General features: G+C 52.7%; 5 protein-coding genes across 5 annotated transcripts in view; 2 read left to right on the top strand and 3 right to left on the bottom strand.

The window, feature by feature from the left end:
• The window catches only part of MYCFIDRAFT_78962 (uncharacterized protein), a gene marked incomplete at both ends in the record, with an annotated part of 3,267 nt that extends 918 nt beyond the window's left edge, over window positions 1–2,349 (bottom strand). The window contains one exon of the mRNA XM_007929004.1: window positions 911–2,349. Within this exon, the coding sequence (XP_007927195.1) occupies window positions 911–2,349 (1,439 nt within the window). The remainder of the gene's footprint in view (window positions 1–910) is intronic.
• A 1,575-nt stretch (window positions 2,350–3,924) lies between these two features.
• Window positions 3,925–4,995, top strand: MYCFIDRAFT_78963 (uncharacterized protein; the record flags this gene model as incomplete). Its single annotated transcript, XM_007929005.1, has 1 exon — window positions 3,925–4,995. The coding sequence occupies one exon, from the start codon at window positions 3,925–3,927 to the stop codon at window positions 4,993–4,995; it is 1,071 nt and encodes a 356-aa protein (XP_007927196.1).
• Window positions 4,996–6,062: 1,067 nt separating this feature from the next.
• On the top strand, window positions 6,063–8,619 carry MYCFIDRAFT_107046 (uncharacterized protein; the record flags this gene model as incomplete). Its single annotated transcript, XM_007929016.1, has 3 exons — window positions 6,063–6,472; window positions 6,659–8,286; window positions 8,384–8,619. Coding segments are annotated over 3 exons (2,274 nt in total), but the record flags the coding sequence as incomplete, so codon positions are not given.
• Window positions 8,620–10,521: 1,902 nt separating this feature from the next.
• Window positions 10,522–12,788, bottom strand: MYCFIDRAFT_57285 (uncharacterized protein). Its single transcript, XM_007928891.1, has one exon. It carries the CDS (start codon window positions 12,621–12,623, stop codon window positions 10,749–10,751), a length of 1,875 nt encoding a protein of 624 aa, XP_007927082.1. The 5' UTR covers window positions 12,624–12,788; the 3' UTR covers window positions 10,522–10,748.
• Window positions 12,789–13,310: 522 nt separating this feature from the next.
• On the bottom strand, window positions 13,311–15,356 carry MYCFIDRAFT_138304 (uncharacterized protein; the record flags this gene model as incomplete). The annotated part of the gene is made up of 5 exons (XM_007929015.1): window positions 13,311–13,666; window positions 13,717–14,811; window positions 14,871–14,967; window positions 15,026–15,182; window positions 15,235–15,356. 5 exons carry the CDS (start codon window positions 15,354–15,356, stop codon window positions 13,311–13,313), a joined length of 1,827 nt encoding a protein of 608 aa, XP_007927206.1.
• Window positions 15,357–16,645: the final 1,289 nt, after the last annotated feature.

Below are 16,645 nucleotides of genomic sequence, written 5' to 3'. Positions count from 1 at the left end.
TTGGACGAAATTCTCAGACTTCTGGTCGACTGATCCCAGTACTCTCTCCAAGCAAGCGATGGCACTTGTGTTCGCCCGGGGCAGACGACAAATAGGAGGGAAGATCTCAATCTCACATTACTGCTTCCAGATGATGGAGAACACCATGCACATCGGGGCAAAAGCATTACCAGAAAGATTCGAGTCTCATTGTGAGAGCAAGAAGGTGATAGGCCCTATCCCACAGTACCGCTTCCAGACAGTGGAGGAGAAAATGCGCGTTGTAGTGGAAGCATCGTCATCACGATTCAGATCTCACTATGAGAGCAGGCAAGCGAGCGACCCAATCTCACAGAGTTACTTCCACATAGCAGAAACGGCTATGCCCTCAGTAGCGAAGATATCATCAGCACGATTGGAGTATTGCTGTGAGGGCGGCAGGTGACTGACTCAATCTCACTCGGATCTCGATTCCATTTCTTGATTCCACAGGGAGGAATCTCATGGTGGTTTCCGGATTGATGCTATAGATATTATCGCTTGGCTGAGCCGGCAGCGATTTTCCCTGGAAGTGTGTTCGTAGTATGAAAGATTGCGAGAGCTGGCAGACGTTAAAGAAGATAATAAATGCTTCAATCAAGCATGATAGATTGTTATCGTAAATATTCAATTCTTCTCGTTGTACGCCTAGAATGATCTCGGAACACCTGGACAATTCTAGAGTCTGTTCAGCTCATATCTCTCCCAATGTCATTGTTCTTTGCTTTTGTTGCCTGGTCACTACTCCTCATCACTGGTGTCTGTATGCCATAGGTCTTCATCCATGGTGTATGAAAACAAGGGCTGATGATACCAATGTTGTTCTACAACCCTATGCAATTCCTTCTCGACACTGCCTCTGTCTTCTGCCCGTAAACTCATATGCTGGTACTTTGTAAACAAGCCGGATTCACCATAAGAGGGCGGTACATGATTGATCAGGAAATCTAGTTCTTCCGCAGGCATAGGAGGTGGGGTTTCTTCTGTGAACAAGATTGTTCCGCGGGCGTGCATCAAATGGTGAAAGAGTATGTACGAAAGTCCCGGGCATGAGCCAAGCAGGAAAGAGAAGAATGTTTGCCATGGTCGTTCTTCGTCTTCACTGTATGTCGCGAAGACCGCAGGGTTGGTCGGAGATGTTTGGGCCGACGACAAAAGTCGAACGTCTCTAATTTTGAGACTTTCGAGGTTCTTCGCACATGGCATTAGAAACGCCTTAAGCGTGGCCGACGTGGTAGTGACTTTCTCCAGCTTCACGCGTGTCAGATTCGAAAGAGACACAGCTGAGGAGAGCCTTTGCAGCGCGACGTAGGGATAGCTCAAGCGCCAGCTGTCTGGATTTCGTGCGCTAGGGGCTAGTAAATGTGATTGTTTCCTGTCTGGGAAGATCTGTAGGCCGAGCTCTTTCAGATTGCAAGTCGCCTTCAGTAGTCTCGTCAGGCCAGATCCGAAGTCTTCCGGTCGACGGAGCGTGTTGTATGGTTGTGAGGCCAGTTCCCATCTGGTGTTGAGCCAACCTTTGACAGCATTCAGCTCGATATACAGGACCGAGCTGCACGCCGCATCGAGTGTTGCTTGAGACAGCCCATGCGGCAAGTCGTCTCGAACATTGTCTATCTCAATCGCATCCGTATACAGTCTCTCCAAGCTGACTTTCGCGTTGGCAGTCGCCTTTATGATGGCAATGAAGAGATTCGTGGGCCCAGATAAGCTGTAGACAGGCCCAGATGGTATGGGCCCGAGCACTCGCGGATCCTCTCCAACAGCGTCTTGAAGTATAGACCAGCCATACGGGCTGTATTCTTCGCTTCTCCGCATGCCTATTGTGGTAATGTTGGGCAATTTCCCCATGATGGCGGCAAGTGTGGTTTCGAGCTTGTTTGTATGCAAAAGCTGCGCGTGGTCTCGCATGACTTGTCGATAAGCTTCATACTGCCTGGCAAGCTTGTCAAATTCTCCAACGGGAGCCTCTGGATCTCTCTCGAATGGGGTGATCAGCTCGTCGGCATCATCCATATCAGAATCCTCATCGTCCGGAGCACATTCTGGTCGGGCAAAAGTGAAGCAGTCCGGATTGAACCAAATGTGCTGGATGTACTTTCTCAGCTTCTGGTGGTCTGCTATGGATCGAAGGCATTCAAGAGCGAGGCTAGTGACCATAAAGCCTTTCTTGCGGAAGAAACGCTTGCCGAAAAGAGCAAATGAGGCTTCTTCAAGAGCTTTGTTCGCGAGCCGGCCAGCGAAGACATCTTCATCATCGAGATAAGTGAAGATCAAAGCGATGAGTTCTACTGGCAGCTCGAGTAGATTCGTCTTCGGAGAGCGTGCCATCGTCGAGAGAGTCCGGATCATAGATGGGCGGCGATATTTTGAGAGACCGTGTTGCTGTTTACACTGTATCTGTGAGTGACTTTGGTGCTCGGTATTCCCGACCAAAAGAGGCGCCAGTTACGCCAGGAGGCAGCAAGCCACAAACGGAGTCACGGGACCGGCTCCGATTTCGCAATCAATTAATTAATCAATCAATGCATTGCTATTCATTTTATCTTGGAAGTGGAAGCAGAAGCGTTCACCGACTATCACCATAGCGTAAACTCCAAGCACTTTGCTCGGTACTTGTTGTGTTTCTACACGTTTCCCTCATTGATAGCATCGCATGTATTGCTTATCTTGTTTTTCATGTCTTCTCCCTTAAGGAGTTTGCTAGTTCGGAAGAGCAAACCAATTTCGCTCTTGATACTATCCTTTAGTGAAGGCAAGTGCCATCAACGGTATCTCACAGCCCGAGGTTCATGGATCAATGATACACCACAATATTGTGGAGAAACTCATAACAAACACTGTGATTCTGTATCGATGGGACCGAGTATCCAGCTGAGCGTGAGAATGGCCGAGCCGCCGACCAGTAATCAAGTCGCTTCTGCTCCATCGTGCTTTTGATGCAGCTGATCATAAGACCCGGGGACAATGTACGCAGGTTGCTATGGTGAGCGCTTCGAGCAAACTCCTGGCCTTTGTCTGCAATTGTCAGCGTCTCTTTGCCGAAGTCCAGGTGGCACGGAACCGCCAGCTCTCTTCTCCTCATCAGGTCGACATTGTGACATGGGCTGTTTGAGTTCTAAAAGCAGCGATCCGTCTGACCCAGGAGAGAATGATGACAGTGCGCATTATCCGGACTTGTCTATTCCAACTAATACGCCCGATCCAGGAGAGTGCAGCAGTGTCCGATACCCAGACTTGTCTGCGCCCGAGATCATAGGCCCTAGACATCAGCCCAGGACTCAAAAGGAGCAATCATCGAAGCGAGTACGAGAGAGGCCTCCAGCAGTCCAGATGCCGGCGACTAGGCCTCGCGGCGCCCGAGATAGCCAGCAGAGAGCGCAGCCGGAGCACAAAACCAGTCATCCCAGGGAGCAGAATGATATTGAGCTTCAAAGTCACGCAAAGGGTCGTGACTTGGTGCCTACAGTGCGCTCAGAAGCATTGCAAGACCAAGATCCGGCCAAACGATCGTCATCTCGGAGACCGTACCAAGCGTATGTTGAGGACGCAGATGAGGAGGACGAGGGCGAGGATCAGCAGTCGTGACCTGGATCATCTTCGGTGCCTTACACCAGATGATGCTTCGTGATAGTTGAGGCAGCACGGCGAATCCAGAACAGTTCTTCGTTTCTTGCGATTGCTTATCAAGCAGGAACAGAGCTCGACCAAATCTGAAGTTCTGAACAACCCCCGCCACATCGCCAGACTTTCCCATGTACGTCACAGTGCTCTCCCCTCGGCTATAACATGGCAATAGCTGCACTGTACCTGCACCACCACAATTAATACTCTAGTAAACATGTCCTCCACCTACACCACAGAAGCTCCACAACTCATCCCTCCCATCCTCGAAATCCCCCCGAAATGACCTCCAACAAAGTCCGCGCCTGGACCTTCACAAACGGCTACCCATCCACCCTCAAACTCTCGAGCCTCCCAGTCCCCAACGAGACCGAGATCCTCTCCTCGCAAAAGAAACTGCTCGTAAAAATCCAAACCTGCGCCCTCAACCCCGTCGACATCCAAAAGATGAACATGCCCAAATTCTCCTACCCGTGGGTCCTCGGCGACAAAAGCGAGAAACCCTGCGTCATGGACTTCTGCGGAACCGTCCTCGCCGCGGGTTCCGGGACAGATTTCCAAAAAGGGGATGAGATTTTGGGGTTGACGTTATCGGGGGGTGTGTTGCAAGAAGTCGCAGTTCTGGATGCGGGGATGACGGTCGCGGTGAAGAAACCCGCGTCGTGGAGTTTTGAGAAAGCTGCGGCGGTGACGCTGGTGTGGTTGACTGCTAAAGCGAGTATTGAAGCTGTTGCGGCTTGGGTTGAGGGGACGAAAAGTAAGAGAGTTGCGGTTTTGGGGGGCAGTTCGAGTACGGGGATTTTTACGATTTTGTTGGCGAAGCGGAAGGGGTGGAAGGTTGTTGCGACGAGTAGTGGGAGGAATAAGGGGTTTGTGGTGGATGAGCTGAAAGCTGATGGGCATGTGGATTATACGAAGGAGGATGTGAGGAAGGGGGTTGCGGATTTTGGGCCTGATGCTGTGATTGATTGTGTGGGTGGGACGGAGTGTGTTGGGTTACCGTCGAGTAAGAGGTATGTTTCGATTGTTGGGGATAAGACGGGACGGACGATGATGGGGGGTCCGTATACTTATTATGATTGGATGCACCCCTTCGTTGCGGCGGGACAGTGGTTGAGGTGGGCGAAGGGCGAGATTGGGTTGGGGGAGAGTTATGATGTGACGATTTTGAAGCCGAAGAAGGAGTGGCTGGAGGAAGCGGTCGAGACTTTGAGGCCGGAGGAGATATTTGTGGACAGTGTGTATAAATTTGAGGATGCGAAGGATGCTTTTGAGAGGCTGAATACTGGGAGAGCGAAGGGCAAGGTGGTGATACAGGTTGCAGGCGCTGCAGGTGAGAGGAGCAGACTGTAGAACGCACAAGGCAAGGCAAGCAATAAGCTATGCAACACTCCCATTGATGCCTTCTTTTGATCAGTGCTGTGCAATGCAGCCCCAGTCCATTTTCCGCAAGAATCGATGGCCGGATCATGGCCCGACATTCGAAGTGCTCGATTTGAGCAGCATGTCGAATCTTGTCTTGTGTTCATAGCTCCGAAGCTGTGCAAAGAGGCGGGCACACCGGGGTGCTCAAAAGTCTTCTCCAGTCCAAAAGTGTCGGTGGCCCTTCCAAAGTCCTACAATGGCTACAAGCGTGACTGTTGTTAACCGGCTTATCCGTAACGCCGTCCGCCGTCACACTCCTGACGTTCCGACTGGCATGGCAGCACGACAAGCATGCCCAGGCGTCCGGTGCACCGGGATCTCGCTCTCCCTTTCACATGCAAGGTTTGCGAGGGTGCTCGTCGGGCGAGGGAAATCGTATGAGATCCCCGTCTTCCGCTTGTGCCAGCGGCTTTGCATGATGATCCTTATGCAGCCCAGCGAGCGAGACCCTCACGGAGCTGTCGTCACTTCATCACTCGACCTCCGAAACGTGCCCTCACCACCACCAACATCCCCATCCGCAGCGAAAGCACGCCCCCGCCGCTGCGCTGCCGCCGCCCGCGTGGAAGCAAGACCGACCCAAACTTGGAGGCGAGAGACACTTCCAATCCCCACCACCGCGCTCGCAATGGTCAGCGCTCAGTGACAATGCCTTTCTCTCGTTTCCTCGACGGACGCGATCGCATTCTATACGCCCCTGGCAGCTGTTCTACTTGACATTCTTACGGCGGCTCACTCCCATTTGTTAACTTGTTCACTGGCAGCATTTTCACCGTCGCAGCCTTTCGCCCGCGCCTCTACGTCCACGTCCACGTCCACGTCCATTCAAGTCGAGTCGATCTCGCTCCCCGACTGATCCCTCGCAACACAATCGCTGTGCAATCATGTCGAACACCTTCGATTTCCTCGAGCCGTGGAAGGAAGTAGGGCTGTTTCTCAAGAACTCCCTGCCAGACAGAAGTTCCTTTCCCACCAGCTGGAAGCAACCAAAATTCCACTTCAATTTCATCACATGGCACTATCTATACATGGTCGGTATGACCATTCTCGGCTCCATCATGCTCTACCCAGCCGGTCTCATGGATTATATCGACGCGCTCTTCTTCGCTGCTGGAATGGCCACCCAATCCGGACTCAACACCATCGACGTCAACACCCTCTACACTTACCAGCAAGTCGTTATGATGTTAATGACATGCATATGCACACCAATCTTCATCAACACAGTCGTCGTCTTCATTCGCTTGTACTGGTTTGAGAAACGATTCGAGCATATCGTGCAAGAAGTCAGGGCACAGAAGAGGACGAAGACAAGGTCGATCGGCAGTCGCTCGAAGAGTCAGATGCGAGAAGGGAAGGATGAAGATGCGGATCCCAGCAAATTGGAGCAAGGCGTGAGAGGCATGTCCATCACAGTGGACACTTCTACGGCAAGATTCATGGACCCCAGCGGGCGAGGCGAGGACACTGAGAAGCACCGTCAGAAGTTCAAGGAAAAGATCGGACCTTCCATTGGAGAGGAGAGCTCGAGCAATACTCCTGGTAGCAGCGTGGACCGGACGGACGTGACCTCCAGCTCCGATGACACGAGATCCCTACCTGTTAACCAAGAAGATCAAGATGCAGAGACGCCCCAGAGTCCATTCATGGGATTGAATCCACGCCTCAATCGAGAAATAACGTTTGCAGATGAGGTGCCCGCATCAGGCCGACGGTCGCCCGAGCTTGCACGTGTACCCAGTCACCGAGACGTTTCAAAGCACATTGAATTTCTGCAGCGACAGCAGAACAATGCGAAAAAGGGCGGCGCTCTCTACATTCCCGGTCCTCGAGATTTCGACCGTGGTGAGCGACCAGAGGAGCTTGAGGAAGATCTCGCGATCCAACGACGGAAAACTCGGCCGACTCTGGGCGGGCGGCGATCTACTGATGACCCACGAGGAAGAGGAGGAAGCGACACAGCAAAGGATAGCCCTGGTGCAGACCACCCTAGGCGGGGCGTCACCATCAATCTCCCGGATCATCCTGCGCATCGCGATCAGATGGCTACGGTCGAGAAGGATGATGAGGAAGATGGTGATGGCATGTCGCGACTCGGTAGGATTAAGAGTGCTCTGAGTCTAGGAAGAAGCCATCGCAATCCGGGCGAACACGAGCACAGAAGTTTCGCAAAGACGCTCACCAACCTTACGCACAAGAAAGAAGACGAAGACCCGATGCCGTATCTCAGCTGGACCGCAACGACAGGAAGAAATAGCATGTTCGTCGGCCTGACCTCGGAACAGCGAGAAGAGCTCGGAGGCATTGAATATCGTGCGTTGAAGCTTCTCGCCAAAATACTCATTGCGTACTACGTTGGATTTCACCTTCTTGGAATGCTCATTCTCCTGCCCTGGATTGCATCAACGCAGCCCTGGAAAGGCATCGTTCGGGCAGACGGTCAAAACCCCGTCTGGTGGGGGATCTTCACGCCTGCCTCCATGTTCAACGATCTCGGCTTCACCCTCACTCCGGACTCGATGATCTCGTTCGATAACGCAATTCTACCGTTGCTATTTGGATCCTTCTTGATCATTATTGGTAACACGGGCTTTCCATGTATGCTCCGCTTCATCATCTGGTTTCTATCCAAGGTCGTCCGACACGGCTCTGGTACCTGGGAAGAGCTTCGCTTCCTGCTCGACCACCCACGTCGCTGCTTCACACTGCTGTTCCCAAGCAAAGCCACTTGGTGGCTGTTCTGGGTACTTGTGCTGCTCAACGTGGTCGACCTGATCTTCTTTATCATCCTGGACCTCGACGCAGGCGTTGTCACCGACCTGAGCCCGGGCTTGCGAGTACTCAATGGCTGGTTCCAAGCTACATCGACACGTACGGCCGGCTTTTCTTCCGTCAACCTTGCTGCCCTCCACGCGGCTATCCAAGTCAGCTATATGATTATGATGTATATTTCCGTCTTCCCCATCGCTATCTCCGTCAGGAGGACGAACGTATACGAGGAGAAGTCGCTGGGCATTTTCGGTGGCGAAGAAGACCCAGGCGATGATTCTGATCAGAGTTACGTCAGCCAGCATTTGCGGAGGCAGCTGTCGTTCGATCTTTGGTATATCTTCTTGGGATTGTTCGTCATTGCGGTCGTGGAAGGCGACCGCATTGGTAACACCAACCAATACGCTTTCACCACGTTTAGTGTGCTGTTTGAAATCGTATCTGCGTATGGTAAGTCGTTTCGCGTGGGGATAGCTGCTGCTGCACTGTCCCATTGCATCACAGGTTGACATCGGAAGAGAATGTATGCGCTAACACAATTTCGCAGGCACGGTCGGCCTCTCCCTAGGCTATCCAGGCATCAACGCATCGTTTTCGGCTGAGTTTCGTACCACCAGCAAACTGGTCATCATCGCCATGATGATACGTGGAAGACATCGTGGTCTGCCATACGCCCTCGACAGGGCCATCTTGCTTCCAAGCGAGAAGCTCCACAAGAAGGAAGCAGAAGAGGCTGCTGTACTCACTCGGCGCCTGACCCGGCGAGGCAGTATTTTCTCCGAGGAACACCGCCGAGATGGACCATGGGAACACGAAGATCTCGACAAATACGGCCTACCCGCACAGCACACTGGATCCAGTCACGGACGTTCGAAGACTGACATGGCCATGACTGCCGGCGCTGGCGGCGATGAGGAAACACATGGCCTTCAAAGGCGCTCAACGGCGGTCAGCGCGAACAGTAGAGAAGGCGCGGTCGGCTTGCCAAGTCTCGCCAGGCATAAGCCAGGAAGGAGCTTGAGTCGCATTATCGCGGGAGGACTTGCTTCTGGCCCCACTTTCACTAAGCGTCACGGTGCTTGAGTAACTGCATCCCACGTTGCGACGGGAAGTCGCCAAGATCTGGTCGTGAGAAAAGCGGATGCAGAGCCCTCTGATCTGTACATAATTGTTTTGGAAAGCGAGGAGTCTGGCGTTGCGATCGGCTAGTAGCTGATATGATCTAGACCAACAACAACACTTTCTCTCTCCGTCTTTCTCTTCCCACCCACTGAAACCTGCGCCATATCATCCCGGTCTTTGGAATCCGACCATTCCCCGTCCTCTCGCTCGCTGGCTAGTCCGTCTTCACATTCGGTGGAAGCCGCTGTCCGTCGCACTCATCCCGAAGCCCATATATCATCCCCAAGCACGTGGCCCAGGAGTTACTTGCCTGAAGCGTTCTTGTGGTTTGAGAATCGAACGTTGTGGTCGGGATCGTTGTCGTGATCTCGATTGAATTGAGCATTTCTGGGGTGGCTTTTGGTGCGGATTTTGGGAAGGTTGTACTCGCTGGTATGCGGTTTGGGTCTGAGAGTGCGGCGACTTGGGTGAGGGTTGTTCTTGGAGTTGAAAGGAGGAGGAAGAGGGTGGAGAGTTTGAGATTCATGTTTTTTTTTTCCCTTGTTTTGGATCTCTTGGATTGGAGTGGGAGAAGGAGAGGAAAGGAGGGAGGAATGGATGGGAGAGGAAAGGCTTAGATGAGAGGTTGCTCGTTACCAAGCTATGGGCGCTGGTACCTTTTTTTTTCGAAGACTTTTACATTTCTTACCTGACCTTTCTATTACGCTTTTTCTTTGTATATTTGATCCACTGGCGATGAAGATATATCTTTCCAAGGTATTAGCTGCGTTCAGTCGGCGAACAGGACTACCTTAGAGATTGGTTTTGGTGATGTAGTAGGACATATCGATTGTACTCAGATGATCTTTGCATGTTTACGCAGCTCATGCGATTCTTTCTTGAAAGCTGTCAAAGTCGTGCTGGAGGAGTAAGAAGATATCCTCACTTGCCATTGGCCAAGAATCCCACGTGCGCCAAGCTCGGCGATCCACGTCCTCCATCTAAACATGCCATTCCACCTGTACAGAACCCGCAAAAACCCAACATGCCTCCCAAGAAAAAATTCATCTCAACCAAATCCAATCCCACACCACGCCCCGAACCTCGTCCATCGACCTGGGCCGATCCCGGAACATGGACTAGTTCATCATACAAATTCTTACCAGCACATATTCTATCGCTTTCATCGCAATCGCAATCGCTCTCATCGACGCCAACCAACTTCTTCATACGCGCACTGCATCGCAACACACCTTCGACCACGCCTTCCGCATCAAAACGCCGTCCTCTCTCAACCCCCATCACCACTCCACCCACAGCTAGGAGATCGGGTACGCTGACGAAGCCACATAACAGATTTTCAAATCCCGAACGATCGGGGGGGTTTTTTTTGTGGTGGAGCGAAAGAAAGCTTTGCCCCCCGGGCCGAGATTTTTGGGTTGGAGACTTGATGAAGCTGCCGTGTATGGGTTGACAGTGGCTTTTGGGGATGATCGGGGAGGATTATGCAACAAGCGAAGAGAGGAATGAGGGAGAATGGGAGTGAGGGAGAGAGAAAGAAAAAAAATGGATGTAATGTTTGTTGTTGCCGACAAAAGCGGCGAAGCTCAAGCGCAGTTTTAGAGCGCGAGCAGAGAAAACTGTCCCGGCGGGTTCGGGAATTGTATTCAGTGAGTTGTATTTCCAATAAAACGTCTCAAAATTTCCGTTTCAGATCCTTTCTTCCATCGTCCACTGTCATCAACAAGTGAGATGCCTTCAAAGCTCGAAGAAATAAACTGGCATATCATAGTGCAAGGGTGAAGCGCAAATTAGGCAGCAGCAGCGACAGCTTGACGAGTCTGGCGGACCTCGGTCGCAAGGACGTTCTCGAGAACTCCATGAGCGCCGTCCTGCTTCATGTTGCGAGCAACATCGTCAAGGCCAAGCTGAGAATCCGTCCAAAGTGGCTCTACAGGCTCGGCATTCTTCACGCCGACACCAATGAAACCACCTTCGGCAGCCCAGTCCGAAGTACGCTTGATGCCAAGTTCGTTCCACACGCTGTCGAGAGCCTGGACAAGATGCTCGCGGAACTCCTTGACGTGGCCGGGCGTCGGCGTGATGCGGAGACGTTCCTGGCCGACGGGCACGGTCGGGTAGTTGATGGCTTGCACGTAAATTTTGTGCTTCTCCAGAAGCAAGTCCGAGGCCTTCTTTGCCAATTCGGCGTTTCCGACAAGAACGGGGATGATGTGGGATGGGTTAGGAATGACGGGGATATCGTTGGCGTCCAGAGCGGCTTTCACGGCGCGGGTGTGGAGTTGCTGAAGACGGCGATCGCCCTGGTAGCTCATCTGGTACTCAATGGCAGTCTGAGCTCCAGCCATGGTGGCGGGAGGGAGAGAGGTTGTGAAGATGAATCCTGGCGCGAGCGAGCGAACGGTATCGACCATGTTGGCATTTCCAGCAATGTAGCCTCCCACGCAACCATAAGCTTTGCCAAGAGTTCCCGTGATGATGTCAATGCGATCCATGACCGTGCCCTTGAGGTGCATTCCGCTTGCATATGCATCGTAGTCGAGGTGTTCAGCGACACCGGCTCCATTTGGCCCGTACATGCCGACTGCGTGAACTTCGTCCAAAAAGGTGATTGCTCCATACTTGTCGGCCAAGTCGCAGATTTCCTCAATGGGGCCAATGCTGCCGCACATGCTGTACACACTCTCAAAAGCAATGATCTTGGGAACTTCGGCGGGGAGGGAGGCCAGCTTATCCTCCAGGTCTTCCACGTCGTTATGCTTGAAGACAATCTTTTTTGCGCCGGAGTGGCGGATACCCTGAATCATAGACGCGTGGTTCATGCTGTCGCTCAGAATCACGCAGTCCTTCATCTTACTGCCCAGAGTAGCCAGCGTGGCATCGTTCGCCACATAGCATGAAGAGAAGACGAGGGCGGCCTCCTTGTTGTGCAATTTGGCGCATGTCGCTTCCAAGTTCATTGCATGCTGGTTGTGCCCCGAGATATTGCGAGTGCCCCCTGCACCAGATCCGTACATGTCCAAAGTGTCGTGCATCTTCTTCAGAACCTGTGGGTTGCGACCCATGCCGAGGTAGTCGTTGGAGCACCATACGTCCACGCGCTCATTTCTAGCAGACATGTGGGCCCGCGGGAATTCCTGGGCCAGGCGGTTGATGTTGTTGAAGTAACGGTAGGACTTGTCCTTGTGCTTCTTGTCCAACTCGGCATTGTAGAATGCGTCATAGTCGAAGGTGGTCGGCTTCGGTGGGGGTGGTGCAGCGGCTGGACCCTGCTTGACAGCGGAGTGGGTGGCGGCGGAGGATTTCGCAGAAGATGGGTTCAGGTAGGGAGGGTGCTGGTCGCGGGCACGATGAGGCATGTCAACAGCCTTGGCCTCCTTCGCACTGGTGGTATGCAGGCTGGCGCGAGGAAGCTTGGCGTGGTAGGCACGAGAGCCACCGAAAGCTCCAGCCAGAGCGGCGTTGCCGACCTGGGCGCTGCGGACGGACAGAGCCTTGCCCATGATGGGGCAGCGGCGTGCAATTGTCTGCAGATTGGTCATGGCGCCGCCGCCCGGAGCAGTCTGCTGGACGCTGGTGCTGGTGGAGAGGGTGCGCAGAGTCGCTGGGGACGTCTTGTTCAGGAACGGACACATGGCCCTCGATTGGCGGAGAAGAGCCTCCATTGTGCGGTGCGGTGGAGGTTCAGATTCTGCTTGTTTAGTCCAAGAGAGTCAATGGTGGTCGGGAGGAACGGTGAAGAATTGGGAGCGAACGAAAGCGGTCGGAGGCTGAGGCTGACTATATGATTCTGGACTCGAGTCGGGACCATCTCTCGCAAACGTGGGGGCCTCAAAAAGTGTATTGTGTCTAGCACGTTGTTAGCAGCGAGCAGCGGCAAGGCAATTATGAGATTTGGAAAGTGAATTGGCGCCCTGACAAATGCCTGCCTGCCATTGGCTCTCCTCATGCACGCACTCCGCAATCTGGCCGTGGCGTTGCATTTTGGCCTCGGTCTTCCACTTCCACTGCAAAAAGCACAACATCGACGAATCCCTTCACTTCACACTTCTATACGTGGCTTCTTCAGGCGATCGACGACCGGCAGATGCTTCGTTGCCGTCTTTGCCGTGCCCTGACCTGACCTCCATCTGTAAGTACATACACTGGCATGCCAAGCTTTCCGCCCTCTGGTCTGAACAACGCTCCCTACACCCATGCTAGGGCTGACGAAGCTGGGATCGAAAGCAGCCGCCACGTGAATGGGTTGGAATTCTTGTTGGTTAATTCTCTGGTTCGTGGTCAACTATCGGGCATTGAAAGCAACTCGGCACAACTTCTTCACAGGCTGTACATTGATGGGGTGACCTCTCTTAGTCCCCATTCAAAATATGTCTCGCGATCTTCTCCGCCAAAGCATATATCGTAGACTGCGGATGACCTGGAGGGAGGAGGGGGAAGGACGATGCATCAACCACCCTGAGTCCCGTCACACCAAACACTCTTGCTCGTGAGTCAACAACAGCCATCGGGTCCGAAGACTTGCCCATCTTGCAAGTGCAAGAAGCATGCCACACCGTCTGCAGCGTATCGCGAATGGTCTCTAAGATCTGAGAGTCCGTTTGCACCTTGTCCGTGCCGGGGAAATATTCGTTCGGATCGGCGAGGATGGGTTGCATAGCTCTGCTCATGAAAGCAGCTCGGACTCGCTTGTAGGCGGCTATCGCGACTGGGAGGGGTGTTAGCTCATGAAATGAAGTCTTTCGTATCTGCGCTTACCTTGCTGGTCAGTTGGAGATGTCAACCAAGCAGGGTTGATGAGTGGTAAGTCATCGGTGTCGTCTGAAACGATTGTGACGTTACCGCGCGAGATGGGTGCCACAAGCGCTGCCAATATCGTGGCGTACTCGTACCCATCCTTGGGCTGATCCCTGGGCAGGCTAGCGAAGTCGCCAACGTAGCCTGGGGCTCCCAAATATTCGATCTCGGGCCAGTCGGGAGAGAAGCGGGACAGATCGGACTTGGACGATGAAGAGAAGGTACTCCTAAGAGCGGCTGGCACTTTCTCCCATGCGAGGTAGTCACAGACTGGGTTCGTGAGTGGTCCACGCTTCAATACTGAGTAGTCGACGGCAAATTGCGATGCAACGTATGCCGGATCGTTGGCCAGCTTAGTGAACGTCTCCAGCTTCACGCGGTAGGACGGTCCGAAGAAGATATGATCCCACATGTTCTGCCCCACTCCAGCCAGATCGGATATCACAGGAATGTTGAACTTGGACAGCGTGCTCGCTGGACCGATGCCGCTGACCATGAGCATCTGAGGGCTTTGGAACGCGCCTGCGCTGACTATTACCTCTTTCTTTGCAGTGATGGTGTATGGCGCCAGGCCAGCGGACACGACACTCACGCCTGTTGCTTTCTTGTTCGAGTCGAAGAGAATCTTCTTTGCCTTTGTGACTGAGTACACTTTCAAGTTCGATCGACCGGAAGCTGCGTCCAGGAACGAGGTTTGGGAGCTGTCCCGGTTCTGGTTGTCTGGTTGAATTGTGGAGCTGCAATACTGCGCTCCCATAAGGCTACCGCTGTTGAAGTCCAGAGCCTGACCAATGCCGATTGCATTCAGTGCTAGCTCAATCCAGCTGGAAAATGTCGATGCATAGTTGGCGTAGGAGACTCGCAAAGGTCCACCGGCCTGGAATGCAGCAGGGTTGTATTCTGCTGATGCATTTTCTGCACGGAGAGGACCAGGAGGTGTGAATGAGACACTCTTCTTGAAGTCTGGCAGCCAGCTGAAAAAGGTGTAGGAGGAATCCCCGACAGCGTCTGCCCACTGCTGGAGGGATCCAATCGTCGGTCGCTGGTAGATCATGACTGGAATTGACGCTGGTAAGCAGTCGCTCACTGCCCGCAGGAAATGACTGGGCACTCACAGTTCCTAGCAGAAGAGCCGCCGAGGCATTTGCCTCTCGCGTAGTGGATTGATCGTCCATTTGCACCTGCTTGAGGTTGTGTGACGAAGTTCCAGTCCTGAGGAACGGGAGTCAGCTTGCACAGTCGACTTCAAAGAAGGTGAACGGGTACTGACCACGAGTGGATTGGTGTCGGAAGGGTCAGAGCCGGCCCAGAAAACGTCTCCTGCGGGAGTGCTACTCAGAACCGGATTCGTAACTTCATATACTGAGCCAGCTTCAATGACAGCGACACTTTGGCTGCCGTCGGCGCTGAGTCGATTCGCCAGAGCTCTGTAATGGTCTCATTAGCTGTGGCCTCATCTGCCATTGCCGTCCTGCTCACAGTCCTGCCGTTCCACCACCCACGATCACGTAGTCAAAAGCATTATCGCTTTGCCGCTGCTCTATGGAGAGACCGAAACATGTCGTCGATCCGACAAGGATCAAAAGCTGGAAGGCGAGCATTGAAGATTTCATAGGCCGCAGGAAGATTGCTTCAGAAATCCAAGCCACTTGCTTCCGTTGCGTTTGTGCTACGTGAAAACCTGGTATATATGCTCATCCCCGTGGGGAGATAGCTAGACTTGCATCATGATGCAGGCACTATCAGATTTGTCTCGTCTCAGTACTTGATCCCTTTGAAAACTCGTTGTCGGAGGAAGTTAAGCCTATCCCAGTTAGCGCCCGTCCGCTGGCTGTACTGTCTCCGAGCGGTCTGTGAGCTCTACGGCGGGCGAAAGCTGCGAAACCAAGCGGGGCCCCACTTTTCCACCGACCGGACCTGCAAAGGGATGAGGTCGAGTACAATCAGATCCGCGGGCAATCCACAGAGCGAACTCTCCACCAAGCTCCTCGATTCGTCAAGCGGCTCGGCAGCTACGTTTTGCGTTTTGGCTATAGTTGAAGCCAAAGGCTATCTTCAGACCGGTTCGAGCCTTCCTGAAATGGCGCTCGTAGTATTGGGGCCCGTGGGGCTACATCGCACTGAGGAAGAGTCATGGCCTCGTTCCGCGTCTTCGGTATTCATAATGATATTAGGACGACTTTAGCAGCGCATCGCCCTTCCTCAGTAGTGGAACGCAGTCCAACCACTTGCCGCGATGCCAGCGAGCTCCTGCTCCGAGGATGTCTGAGCCCAGCAAGTCTCATGTGTGACCTTCTGCATATGCCCTAAATATTGAGGAGCCAGAAGGGGTATATGCTAACCAACTGTGTGTGTGGGTCACGACTTGAACCTCCGTTCTAGTGGTGAGGGATTAGGCACCTTGCGCAGTAGGTTTCCGGCCGTTTAGCATATGTAAGAAGCCGCGAATAGCGCTGTTTTAGCGCCGGAAAGTGAATAATATAGATAACGGTCCATATAAGGTTGCGCAGGCAATTTGGTAGCGTTTTATAGTAGACTGCTTAGTAAGCAACCTCGGTACTAAGAGGCAGCTAGGGTCGTAGACCTTACTATAATTAGTACTATAGGTTAGATATTAATTGCTACGCTATACTATAGAAGAATACGACTCGGACGGCTTCTTAACTAACGAGGATATTGTCGCTATCTATAGTAGAATACTAGTAACAACCGTAGCTATATTAGCCTCCGAAGTAGACTATAATCTACTAGATCTAGCGGTACGCCGAGACGGTAAGACTAAGCGTAAATACTAGCATAGACAGGCTCGTAATAATAGGCTATATAAAGCGCTACGAGAATATCTAAAGAATAAGAAGTAGTTACTAGAAACATACCCTAAAGCTAACTT

Source organism: Pseudocercospora fijiensis (genome assembly GCF_000340215.1).
Source record: "Pseudocercospora fijiensis CIRAD86 unplaced genomic scaffold MYCFIscaffold_5, whole genome shotgun sequence".
Lineage (NCBI taxonomy): Eukaryota > Fungi > Ascomycota > Dothideomycetes > Mycosphaerellales > Mycosphaerellaceae > Pseudocercospora > Pseudocercospora fijiensis.
Note: the sequence above shows the minus strand (reverse complement) of the source record. Positions and strands in the feature narration are given on the sequence as shown.